This window comes from Amphiura filiformis, chromosome 9, assembly GCF_039555335.1.
Source record: "Amphiura filiformis chromosome 9, Afil_fr2py, whole genome shotgun sequence".
Lineage (NCBI taxonomy): Eukaryota > Metazoa > Echinodermata > Ophiuroidea > Amphilepidida > Amphiuridae > Amphiura > Amphiura filiformis.
The window spans coordinates 35,219,960-35,234,072 of NC_092636.1; the positions used below are offsets into that span (position 1 = coordinate 35,219,960).

General features: G+C 34.4%; 1 protein-coding gene across 1 annotated transcript; it reads right to left on the bottom strand.

The window, feature by feature from the left end:
• Positions 1–555: 555 nt before the first annotated feature.
• LOC140160928 (E3 ubiquitin-protein ligase RBX1) lies at positions 556–11,826 on the bottom strand. Its single transcript, XM_072184279.1, has 5 exons — positions 11,692–11,826; positions 5,476–5,554; positions 4,911–4,981; positions 2,768–2,853; positions 556–1,686 (listed from the first exon to the last, which is right to left on the bottom strand). The coding sequence occupies exons 1-5, from the start codon at positions 11,779–11,781 to the stop codon at positions 1,674–1,676; spliced, it is 339 nt and encodes a 112-aa protein (XP_072040380.1). The 5' UTR covers positions 11,782–11,826; the 3' UTR covers positions 556–1,673.
• Positions 11,827–14,113: the final 2,287 nt, after the last annotated feature.

A 14,113-nucleotide genomic window follows, 5' to 3' on the forward strand; every position in this document is an offset into this window, starting at 1 on the left:
CCCAAGGGCTGATATATGATAAATTTTGATTTTTTCCTGATGGGGCTACCTGTCCGTTAGCCACCCACTGGTTACATGTCAGAGTTAAACCCACAAGTCCAAATCACTTGTAATTTGGGTATGATGAATTTGCTTTGTGAACTGATTATTGATCTGGGGTTATCCTTTGTGCAAAATTGTACAAAATTAGCGTTTACAATTTTTCACCCTCTGGTAGTGACGTCAGTGCACATTTCATTGGGCACAGCTTCAAATTGGTAGCATTTGCTTAAAGGCACAAACTTGATTATAGATTATAAAGGCACCGCATAGATTCGCGCACAAAACAGCTGCCTCAACGCAATGTCACTGCCTTATCAGGGTGAAAAATGGTAAAGCACAGGAATCTTCTGTTCAAGGAATTAGTTTTATTCCATAAGCTGCCTAATGCCTCAATGATTCTAACTCATAAATATCTCATACCAGGGCTACACTCAGACCTGGCCATCAATGTTGACAAGTTGTCATGATCATCTTTTTGGCAATAACAGTGATAAATAATAACAGAAGAAAGCATTTTACATACAAAGCAACATTTATTTTACAACTAAACATTAGTGCATCAATTTACTAACAATTATGTTGGGCAGGGGCTATACTGTTTTTGTTTTGTTTTACTCTAGCATAGTCAGTGACATCCGTGTCAAGCATACTATTTTGCATGTGTACGTACAACCTGAAATATGTTCAGGTCAGTGTTTTGATTGAACCATTGTGATTTGAAGCTGTACACATGAAATAATGAAAAGTTTGCACACTGATGTCACTGTCTACACTACAGAAAAGCCATATAGTGATGATTTCCCCCAAAATTTCACCAACTAGCCTCCCATGACAAATATTTGTCAATGGTAAAAAGTGCACACAAGGGTATCTGTTTATAATAGCCTCAAAATCAAGAGTGTTTTCAGTAAAATATGAATTTGGTATCAAAACCTGTCAGGTTCAAGAGCTCTCTTGTTTCTTGAAAGTGCTCATGACAAAATAAAAACAATTTAAAGCCAAAGTCAAAAATAAACAAGTGTGTTTGATGCTGCTTTACACCGATTACACATGAAACAAACCTTTTCCAGTAATCAGATCTAAGTGCCATTTATATGCTTAAATGTAGTGAAAGGTAGATTTCTGTGGGCTATGCCCCTATCTCTCCACTAGGAGGCAGGTTTCAGGACCCTCCAACTGATGCTCTTGTTACTGCTTGTTGTTTGCACTTGAAATCCTTTGTTCACAACAAGCTCAACTCACTCCAACAGACATTCTGATTGTACCACTAGAATATACCAGAAAGCAAGCTGAAAAGTTTGAAAGTAAATTTGAATTATGAGACTTGATTACTGATACCAAAAGCTCAGCATTTCGTTATTGGTGATTTATGCTCGAGTGATAATAATAATGTACCCTGGTATTCCACTCTGTGGTACAAACTAAAGTTTAATCTCCAAAATTGGACACTGAATTTGGTAAAAAGCTTTGTTTATTTATCGTTCAATACAAAGCAATCATTTCACAACAAATGTTCAACAGCTCATAAGTCATATTGATGTCCTTGGTGTTTTTCACCGATGCTAATAAATATGATACAGATGGTACAGGTTGGTCTTAACTACAACGTAACGAAGGGTACAAAACATCTGTTAGCGTCCATACCTGTAAGAATAGAAAGAATAGTTTCAAATTTAGGATTAACAAAAAATCATTATTAACAATAATCATGTAATGGTTTGTGTAATTAGTCCAAGGGACGAACAAAACCCAAGGTAAAATTCTCTGTATACTGCTTCAATATTGGCATCAGCTAATCCTACTTAGCCCATATTTTTTGATTGACAATTGCTGGGCTTTGGCAGCCTATGTTCCAGATCTTGAAACACAACAAATATTTATTTGTTGAAAGAAACAAATATTTGTTTTCATCAAATTTTGTTTACTGGGGAAAATATTAGACCCATATTTCACTTTTATATTGAGTTTCTCGCTAATTTATGGGGCCAAAAAATGAAACTTTAGACCAAGTACACATCATAAGACACTCTAAGTTTAGCATCATCAGACTAACTCCCCAATGTTACATGACTTAAGAGAAGTCTATTCTCCAATATAGCAGACAAGAAATGCCACTAATCTGTACCTTTTCCAGCTAAAATGCAGCTTATTTAGCCAATGTCAATATGGGGTAATCAGCAGAAATATTTTCCTAACATATTGAACTAATAAAATACCTTGGATATTTGGTTCTTCACTTCACCTTTTAGATTTTTTCAAAATAAATGACAAAGTATGCTATGCATCACCTCTTACATAAGTCAATATCTTACACAAGAAATACCACATTGCACAGTGAGTATGTATGACTGACTTTATTTGCGTTGAGTGGCTTATCCTATAGACCACTTGACATGTGACGTCAGTGCCTGGCAGTATGCGCACACATTATGGCAATTTCTATTGTTTTTTGCCCTGTATGCATCATGGTTTGCTCAGGACATGTGCATTTTAAATCACCCACCACATTTCATATAGTACAAGATAGTCATTGAACAGTGTGGCGGTTCGTTCAAGCATATCGATAGACCAATCCCTCACCTTTGTTGATAAACAATGATATCAAGTGGTCTATACTCCTGAATACTTGATAACACTTAAGCACCACATGTGCAAACATGTGTAAGCTGGATGTTACCAATTATCATTTGATTTTGAATCATTAGCAGGCGGACTGAATACTTACTTTTGGAATTCCCATTCCCTATTGTCTAGAGGGCACACCTGTCTGGTTTTAAGCCATCGAGATATACAGTGGAAATGAAAGGCATGCTGTGAAAAGAAAGGGAGAAAACATTCATTGATTTGGGTAATCGATTCATCAGGTTTGTTATTTCCATAAATGCTATTGTGACAAAACAAGTAGAATTTATAGCCAAATGGTTGTAAAACTCTCCAACTGACATTTCCCATGTCTAGATAAGGAACAGTGGAAGGAGTAATATCATGAACCAAGACAAGGGCACATACAATCTCAGCAATCTTTACAATCAAACATGACTCGCAAAGTGATGAAAGAACTGGCACAACTATAATGAAAGACAAAGAAAAAAGACTAGTTTGCGTCTGACGTCACTGTCAATCAAATTCTATACGATCCTTGATTGGCTAATAGCGCGTATAAGGAAGGTCGATTCATCTGACTGGTGCCGATCGGAGAAAAGGAATAGCAGTGAATGGCGAAAAATTCGAAAAATTATGTACTCTTACAAGGCAAAAAGCAACTTTTCTAGGCATTGCTGACATGGTGCCTTATAAAATAGAAAGTTTCCTAGTATAAAGACCTAACTTTTGAGATGGTTTGTAAGTTTAAAGGTGCAAAATTAACAATAAGGTGCCCGGTTTTACCGCCGTGTTCAGCAACTCACATCATCACAACACTTGTAAACAAACCGTGCTCGGAGTTTGATTGACAGATGACGTCAGACGCAAACTAGTCTTTTTATCTTTGTCTTTCATTATAGTTCACCATAGCAGAGGTATACAATTCTGAAGATATCCAATTGGTCTTGACAGAAAAAAACATTAGTTGGTGAGTTTTACAACCCTGTCAACATAAATTTTACTGGTTTTGTACAAATGTTGATTACTCATACATAGATGTGGTGTGATCAAGCAAAATCACTCCGAAGTCGCACATATTTAATTTTCAGTTTCTTATAGGATTATAAACAACATTTGCACAGCTACATTTTGCAGAAACTCCCATTGAGTTTGGACAACCAGTTCAAAAAATATGAGCAGTTTCCAAAACAGTAGGGAACAAAAGGAAATACTTCCTTTGTTTGGCTATATCTCAAAATTGCGGACTTCCGACTGATTTTGCTTGATCACATCACATATGTCAACATAATAACAAATGCACAACACATTGCTGTGGGAATCACAAAATCTAGAAATTTCATGAAATCAAGAAGCCAATGATTTCTTGTGAGGAAAGTACATTTAAGGTGGTACGAAAGGCAAAATCAAGTTGCTCTGATTGAGATTAAAATAGACTTGTTGCAGAGAGATATGCAAAATAATCTTAATTCTAAAATTTGAGCCAAATCGGACAAACGGTCTTTGAGATATTGCTGTTGAAAGATTCTTTGTATTCTATTGTTTTGCCAATATATTGATGAAGTTAATGAAGAAAATGAGCAAAATGTGCTCTTTAATATTAATTTTTGCCAATATTTTCCCAATATTTTATGAATAAACCTTCATACTACTTTTACCTTTTAAATTTTGACCTGAAACTTTGCCAATGTGTCTCTATGACCTAAACCTTTAACATGTGATTTTCCATAAATCTAATTTGCATATTTGCATAATTAATTAGCCTTAAGTATAATGCTAATTAATTATGCAAATATGCAAATTAGATGTATGGAAAATCACATGGTAATGTTTTTAGGCCATAGAAACACATTGGCAAAGTTTCATGTCAAAATCATATAAAATAAAAGTAGTATGAAGGTTTATTCATAAGATATTGGTATAATATTGGCAAACATGAATATTCATGAGCACATTTTGCCAATTTTCCTCATTAACTTCATCAATATATTGGCAAAAACAATAGAATACAAAGAAACTAAAAACATGCATATCTTGACAACCGTATGTCCGATTTCTTTCAAACAAAAACTATTTTGCTCAGTGTATTTAGCTTAACTTATTCAATCTATTCAAATGGTTCTAAATTCAGTTTCTGTTTTCCAGAAACATCGTTTCGAACCCCCTTAAACCAGATGTAAATTGTGTAATTTCTTTTTCGATGGAAAGAGATTCTAATTATTGATGGCAAAAATGGCAAACCAGGGAAACAAGAGTTTTATACTTACATTGCACACACCCCATGCCACAGTACACTCTTCTGATGTTGCTGAGGCCTGGTTAGCTTGACACTCAATACCTGTTAGAAATAACAAAACATTACTCAATTTCACTAAGACTCCTCTTTTAAATCACATGCCCTACAATGACTAACAGCCCCGGTATCAACTTCCGTTACGATGTCTTTTGTTTCACTTCTTTTTCAGAAGTGTGTCCAAAGGACAGACAAAAGTCATAATGAACATTTTCTGTGTTTTGTGTCGTAAAATTGAATGTGTAATGGCGAGAAGTTTGACCTCGCCTTCTTTTTTTATTCATCACAAAAACACATTTCAATGTAATAGAAAGTTTTAAAACATTTTAAAATGGTGGTATGCATTTTCTTCATTCAATTCTAAAGCCCACTGGATAAAATGCTTGTGTGACATTTGTTAAATTCAACTCCCGACAAGCTTACAGCTTTCAGCATGTTATGAAAATCATGTTCATGATGTCACACATCTTACTTTCTAGTTAGAATACATTTCTGATTTGTTGTGGCTTGCATTTTCCCATAAAGTTAGAAACACTTACATAAGTCCATAATGTGATTTCTGCAGATAGCACAGTTGTCTACAACTATGTCCCATGCCCATAGTGCTACAGCATTCCACTGTTGAAGGAAAATAAAGAGAAATAAATTAAAAACTTTTGTAATAAACTTGTGGTCACTCATTAGTATTACACTTATTGTCATTAGTATAACATTAAGGCAGCTGTGTAGAGATAGACATTGTTTCTTTCATAAAATTGAGTTTTTTGATATGTTTGTACTTTGTTATGTTTTTATAAATACAAGGAATGAAAATCCAGATTTGTAAACTCCAACTGCAATATTTTAAGGATTTTATTTCACTATTCTACTCGTGTTTGAAATTGAAAAGGAAAGAAAATCTTTGTTGTACCAGCAGGGTACACGCGCACAGCAACAACGCATCGCATTGCGTGATCGCGCAATTTGTTAACGCACAAACACGCTTGGCATATGCGACGCTTATCTGCATGCACGGCGCATCTTATGGAAACACCACGGAAGCACAAAAACCTAGTGGTCAAATGGCTCCGTTTTCGCTGATAAAATGTGGGTTTTTTCAAGTTCTTTCCCCCGATTTAAATATCAAGTTATGAATGGATTTCGCTCAAACTTCTCAAGGGGCCGTGGATTTACCCGATGTTTATGTAATGTAAGGTAGAAAAATAAAAACTGCCGCATTCTCCTGCGAGATTCGATGAAAGTGCAAAACGTGACCACTTTTAACTTCAACGGCCATTATTTCAATGTTCATTTTCTCGGTAAAATGACGATTTAGGTACACGATAACTCAATAAATACAGCATCTATGGGTAAGCAAATATGATCATCGTAAAAAGCATGATCGACTCAAGAAACGGTTTTCTCATTTTTTTATATTTTGGTCTATTTCCGCATCATTTTGTGCAAATAGGCGTTTGTGAATTTTAAAAAGTTCAATTTGATGCCTTATATGGTCAATATCTCAAAAAATAAGGCCAATATCAAAAAACTAAAAAAAAAAAGTTTTTGGAATGGAGCCTCACGATTGAGCTAAAACGAAATAAAATATTTTGGAAAGAGTGTTTTTTGTTATGATGTACCTAACAAATATTGCCAAAAACTCACTTTTTGTGATTTTCTTCATAATTGTTGTTTTTACACCAAATCTGTATTTATATTAAGATTTATTGATGTCTTGCCTTCATAAGAATGTATACTTTTATATGTCTTGCGCGAATAATTACAAAGTTATTGCACTTTTACTACAGGCATGTCTGAGAGTACACAGCCTCCTTAAGGGGGTACTACACCCCTTGATAAATTTGTATCTATTTTTGCATTTTTCTCAAAAACTAATAACACACTGGTAACAAAAGTTATGTATATTATAGGGGCAAGGAATCCAATTATTACACTGAAATTTCAGTGACCTAAGACAAGCGGTTCTTTATTTATGATAAGAAATAAGGTACCGCTAGGATGTACCTCGAAGAACGGCGGTATACATGTATACCTACTAGGGTGCATCAGATGCCCCTCATGTCAATGGATTCATCTGTCCCTAGACTTAAAATGTTCCTATTGTCACAAAACTAACATGTGCCAAGTTTGAATTAATTCGGAGGTCGTCCTGAGGGGCCACCGAGAGCCTAAAGTTACAATGTGTGTTCCTATGTAGTAAAGTTCGTTGACCCCTGTACAATTCCAATTAGAAGTCGATCGAACAATTTAAAGTAGCTGCCATATCAAAACCGTTTGGATTTAGAAGCTCAAATCTTGGGAGCTAAGCGTACTGATAATCATCTTTGAATCTGTGATGAAAATCCATCTCCAAAGAAATGACTGTGTGTTTTATTGTCAAAAGCACCCCCACAGTCCATATTCTTGGGAAAATCTATAATTTCTGTCTTAACCAAGTGCTATAATACTTTATTTCACACTGAAAGTTGTTAATATGTATTATATATTGATCTAAAGTTCAGAAAATCTGAGGTAAAAATTACCACAAAATGCCTATTTCACTGAAATTTTGTATCGAGGGCGCTTGTGCCAATTCCACACATGCTCATTTTGTTGGTGATTAATTTTTATCACCGATTCGAAGATGATTATCAGTACTATAAGCGCAAAAGATTTGAGCTTCTAAGTCCTAACGGTTTTGATATGGCAGCTACTTTAAGGCCAGAGTAATGGAAGACACATTCGTTCACGCCCGAATTTGAGATTTCTTGATATTTATCAACACTAAGATGTATTCTTTCACTTGAAACTGATAAAATACAACTTGCTAATATTTACTCGTATTTTTGCTTGATTTGTTTCACTCTTTTCAACTCTAAAAAGTCACATGGCTCAAGACAGCTTAGTAAATTGGCGGAAATAATGAGTCAGAAATGCGCGAATGCGAAATATTTTGATTACTGCTGCGATTCGCTTAGCGTGACGCTGGCGCAACTCTGCGCAGTCGTCCAACGCAGTCTAGCGCGATTCGGTTTGTTGTTCACGCCAGCAAATGTGGTGTAAACAAAACAGAAATTAGCAGTCAAAATGCCACTTGGATTTTTTAATTATTTTGAATTTTGGCGCACTGAAAGCAGACATTATAGATTTATTGGTGCAAAAAGATGCATATTTAGACCATGCACCAGATACAGTTTTTACAAGCGTGAAAGTCGTACCGTTTTAAAATATAAGGACGTTTTGTGCATAATTTTGACATTTTTTCACTAAAACGTCGATTTCTCAGAGTTCATTTTTAACAATATTGCACGATTTTTGTGACAAGATAGCTCGAAAAATATGCAAGCAAAAGGTAAACTTTTTGCACTATCGTTTAGAGTACATCAAAGTCTAGGGAAGGTTTTCTCATTTTTTCAAAATATTTGTTTTAAACAAAAATATACACCATTATGTTCAATTTTTAGCTTAATAGAGTGACAAAATTGCTTTTTTTCACATGTTTTTTCAATATTTCAAAAAGAGACTAATTTCAAAAAATAAAAAACCTTCCCTAAGTTCATGTCTCTTCTTCATGAAAGGCTAACTGAATCTTTTTTACTCGAACGGATTTTTTTCTAAGTTGTCACAAAAAATTGGGGTAAAAAGTGAATTTTGTGATTTTTTCAAAAATTCGAGATTTTTGAACAAATCTAACGTCACCATGGGATTCCTTGACTCATTTCCTTTCCAAAAATGTATAGTTTTATATACTTTTGACATACCAATTCAGAAATAATGATGCTCGAAAAGGTCCATGTTCTCTCCCATTACTCTGCCCTTAAATTGTTCGATCAGCTTCTAATTGGAATTGTACAGGGGTCAACGAACTTTACTACATAGGAACACACATTGTAACTTTAGGCTCTCGGTGGCCCCCAGGACGACCTCCGAATTAATTCAAACTTGGCACATGTTAGTTTTGTGACAATAGGAACATTTTAAGACTAGGGACAGATGAATCCATTGACATGAGGGGCATCTGATGCACCCTAATACCTACCAGACATAGGCCTTAAGGTACATATTCTGAGGAGCGTAACAAACACCAAATTGGTGTCGTATGACCTTTGTCACATGCATGCAAAGCATTCTTTTGTCGAGAGTGACATGGTCTTTCAATTTGTGCCGAGTGTCCTGCAGAATGCAGATTTGACTACATGTAGGTATCCCAGGCAAACCTTAGTTAACACATTTGCTAGTCAGCGAAATTCGCCGAGACCGGGACCCAAACACAATGCATATTTACATAGAAATTTGATTTTTTTCGAGAATAGGTCGGTGAAGGAAACCTACATAAATATGTTTTCTATACTTCACTTGACCCAAATATATGATTTTTTCTTGTTTTAATCAAGTCGCACATGGAATTTTAGAGGGAATTTGATAGCAGTTCCATTAAAAAAAGCTGCTATCGCCATGAGACTAAGATCTAGAAACACCCCTAAATGCTGTTTTGGGGAATTTTGCTATCTGAATCTTTTTGATGAAAGTCAATCTTTGACAAGCAAGGTTCAATAGAGGTGATTGCTTATGTCAATAAAATCGGGAGAGAAAAAAATTATGTTAACACCAGTGTTTTAATGGCCTAGCGCCCTCTTGGTAAATTGATCTACATTGATTTGACAAAATGCATGCCAATCCGAATGACAAAGTCCACTTTTTTCTGTAAAACGCGTTGCAAATAAGCCCTAAAATCACAAAAGGCCCGCTTATGAGCATATCGCACCTCAATGCACTTGTGCAGGGCCACAGTGTCGCCCCTTCCCTCGTATCAATGTCTATCTCCCTATTTTGCTTCCTCCTGCCCCCCTGATCAGTCTCCCCACTCCCTCCCCATCCCCCCCCCGGTCCCTACTCTCTCCTCTCGAGTTCTTCTCTTTCTAGTATTTCCGTCTCTCCCTCTCCTCTCTGTCTTCCTCACCCCCTCCCACTCTCGCTTGTTCAGTCTCAACTTAAGTATCTCCCTCCCTCCCCTGGGAGACTACCACTTCAGAATAACAATGACTTACAAAAACTATTACGGATACGGAAACAGAAACTGAAAAGATAAAACGACGGTTAGTGTCAGCGGGGTGCCAAGTTTCTACTTCAACATAAGTTTTTTTTTCCGTTGGCGGTTCTTTTGAAATAAAAATGTGTAGGCCTAAACACCTACCGCACATTTTCTTTTGAAACGGCATGATGATCAAAAGCTATCAAAAGTACCGGCCGTTTTGAATTTGATTAAAAATAGTACATGCTAATGTAGTTATCACTCAGCTGAAGGCAAATTTTTTTAGGCCTATCTCCCCCCCCCCCGGCATTTTTTTAAAATAATTTTTGTTTGTTTGTTTCCGGGGTTTGTTTATAATGTTTCAGCATTTCCCCAAAATTAAAAAGATAGTGCAGAACCCCGTCAAAAGTCATCATTTTATTTTCCTTGCAGTTTATTTTTTTCTTACATAAAAGTTTTCATTATTTCAATTTGCAGTTTAAACATTTTTTTTTTTCAATTTTGTTAGTTTATAATTTATTTCAATATTTCCACAAAAATTCACAAATAGATTTTCCTTACAGTACATTACATGTAGGCCTAGGCCTATGACAAAAAATCAGTTTTTGTTATTTTTTTAATAATTTATTTCAGCATTAAAAAATAGAAAGAAAGAGGTGTAGAACCCCCCTGAGCTGTCTTTTAATTTGTCTTCTTTTTTTAAAAACTTTTTTCATTTTTTGTTAGTTTTTTATCATTTATTTCAGCTTTTCCCAAAAATTCCAAAATAAAGGGGTGTGTAGAACCCCCTCAAATCGACTTTATATTTTTCTTCAGCTTTTTTTTATTTTATTTTTTTTCCACTTTTTTCAGTTTTTGTTGTTTTTTTAGAATTTATTTCAGCATTTTCAAAAATTTCAAAATAAAACGGGGGTGTAGAACCCCCCTAAATCGACTTAAAAATTTTGGGCGATTTTTTGTCTATTTGGGCGACATTTCACGGCTAATACCCGCGACTTGGGATAAAAAGTTTTATCCCAAGCCCTGTTTTATCCCTGCCCTGTTGACAAGATGTAACTTTGTTACGGAAAGTGCTATGACAAAAATGTTTTCAGTTTTGGCTTTCTTTACTCAAGGGCTTTAATTTGATATGTAAAATGGTGCAGTTTGATGGCAAATTTGAATTCACCTAGCATACCTACTACATGTAGACTGTAGTCTATGCTTCAGTGGTCATGAAAGGATAACCTCTGCCCCACTAATCCCAAGCTATTGTCTGAAATTGCTCCTTGGAAGATATAAGAACTCAGTCCTCAAAGTCAAAATGATAGTCATATAACAACCAAAACAAAAGATAAATGACTGATTGTCTTTTTGACATTGACAGACTGAGTTCCGCAGGCAGGCTCCGCGAATAATACTCATTTGATTTATACAATTAGGAATTACAAGGCACTCGCTTGGAGTCGCATCAATCAGAGCAAAAAAGTGCCATTCTTTTCTAAAAGCCAGTGTAGTACCAGAATAGATCAGTCATCATGACCATGTCATGCACTGCATGATGTCATCATCATTTCATGCATTGGCCATTGTCATGAGATTGAAAATATGTTGTTGTTCATGTGTTGATAAGCTTATTCATTTTATTGGCCACCCGGATTGGCCATGCTTATTTCATGGACGTACATCCATGGTAGACGGTTATATTTGGTCAAAGTTGATGCTTATTTTGATCGAGCTTTATTTTGTGAAATTAATTATTTACCTTTTTTACTTCAAAGCGCTTTTTATCTCCTTTAACACTGCCACTGGTAGAACTCGATGCTGGAGGATCAACGTCCATTGCTGTCGCCATTTTATGTGTGTTCGTACGACTTCCGGTATTGCCACATAAAAAATCCCTTTAAAAAGGGATATGCAGCGATATGGGTAAATGTTCCATTTTTAAAAGGTGGTCATGCCTATTGGAGGCATTTTTGAAGTGCTCTATTTATGTTTTAACCTTATTAATTGAGTAGGGCAGAGAACACTAATCAATATGCCTTTTGTTTGAAGCTAATCGGACATACGGTGTTACTGTTTTGAGCTAATAGTAATATTACTTGAAAGTGCTCATTAATATATTTTGCTCAAATTCAATGCATAAATGTTCATAACATTTTTACTTAGTCAAAGTGTTCCTAATGACTTCCAGATAATGTATGCATAATTAATGAGCTAGCCGCCCTAATTTGCATAATTAATTAGCATTTATGCAAATTAGCTCATTAATTATGCCAATTAGGGACGGCTTCACTATATAATACACCGGGATAATACATTAGAACATATTAGAAACACTTTGACCAAGTTTCAGGGCAAAATTATGCCAAATAAAAGTACCATGAACATTTATGCATTGATTTAGAGCAAAATATTGGCAAAAATTACATATTAATGAGCCTTTGCAGTTTGCAGTCAGCTCATTAACTTTATTGATTATTGATAAAAACTATCAGATACAAAGAAAATATAATTTGATGTATTATGGAAACCGTATGTCCGATTTGCCTCAATGAAAAGGCATGTTGATCAGTGTACTTTACCCTACTCAATTAATCTGTTTAAAACATGCTCAAAGCATTTCCTAATTTCAAGAAAATGCATCCAATACCACCTTAAGGTGGTACTACACGGTACACCCCCTGATAAATTTTATGACTAATTTTGCATTTTTCTCAAAAATAACTACACACTGGTAACAAAAGTTAGGTATATTATAGGGCAAGGAATCCAATTACTTAACTGAATTTTCAGTGATTTAAGACAAGTGGTTCATTTTTTTTATCATTTTTTTCTTATAATAATAACGTACAGCTTGTCTTGAGTCAATTAAAATCCAGTGTAGTAACTAGATTCCTTGCTCTATAATATACATAACTTTGTTACCAGTGTGTTATTATTTTTGAGAAAAATGCTAAATTAGTCACAAATTTATCAAGGGGTGTAGTACCACCTTAAAGTCCTATTCAGTGCGGGATTCAGTGATCCAGCGAAAGTGTCAAAAAAATTCAAATTGTTTATAAGTTGCTTAAAAATGAAGGATAGGTCATTCAAATTGTCATTTGGTATTAATATCCTAATTATCTAAAATATCCGAAATATCAAAATATCCAAATTATCCTAATTAGCCATAATAATATCCAAATTATCTGAAATATCCAAATTATCCTAATAATATCCATATGATGTAAGATATCAAAATTATCCTGATTAGCAAATTATCCTAGCCTTAATAATATCCTAATTATCTAAAATATCCAAATTATCCTAATTAGCCATTATAATATCCTAATTGTCTAAAATATCCAAATATCTGAAATATTCAAATTATCCCAATTAGGCCTAACAATATCCGAATGATGTACAATATCAAAATTATCCAAATTAGCCTTAATAATATCCCAATTACCTAAAATATCCAAATAATTATCCTAATTATCCTTAATAATATCCTAATTATCTAAAATATCCAAATTATCCTTGATAATATCCAAATTATCTAAAATATCCAAATATCTGAAATATCCAAATTATCCTAATTAGGCCTAATAATATCCAAATGATGTAAGATATCAAAATTATCCTAATTAGCAAATTATCCTAATTAGCCTTAATATTATCCTAATTATCTAAAATATCCAAATATCTGAAATATCCCAATTATCCTAATTAGGCCTAATAATATCCGAATGATGTACAATATCAAAATTATCCTAATTAGCCTTAATAGTATCCTAATTATCTACAATATCTAAATTATCCTAATTAGCCTTGATAACATCCAAATTATCTAAAATATCCAAATATATGAAATATCCTAATTATCCTAATTAAGCCTAATCATATCCAAATGACATAAGATATCAAATTATCCTAAAAATAGCCTTAATAACATCCCAGCAAACACAAAACGTTTTCAACATCATTCGCAAAGGGTTATAAAAGGTTGTCAGAAAACGTTTAAATGTCGGGTTATTATAAAGGGTATATTGAGAGTATAAAACGTTTTCATAACCTTAAAAACATTTTTAATAATCTACTGCTCAGCAAACAAAAATGTTTTACAGAAAACGTTTAAATGTCGGGTTATATAAAGGGTATAAAAACGTTTTAATAACATTCCAAAAACATTCTTGAAAACTTGA

What these genes read in the sequence shown, in the direction of transcription:
- LOC140160928 (XM_072184279.1), bottom strand. Translation starts at nt 11,781, where the DNA reads ATGGCGACAGCAATGGACGTTGATCCTCCAGCATCGAGTTCTACCAGT. An exon ending in AAATCACATTATGGACTTAT is followed by an intron (nt 4,982 to 5,475) that starts GTAAGTGTTTCT and finishes TATTTCTAACAG; the next exon opens with GTATTGAGTGTCAAGCTAAC. An exon ending in TGGCATGGGGTGTGTGCAAT is followed by an intron (nt 2,854 to 4,910) that starts GTAAGTATAAAA and finishes TTCTTTTCACAG; the next exon opens with CATGCCTTTCATTTCCACTG.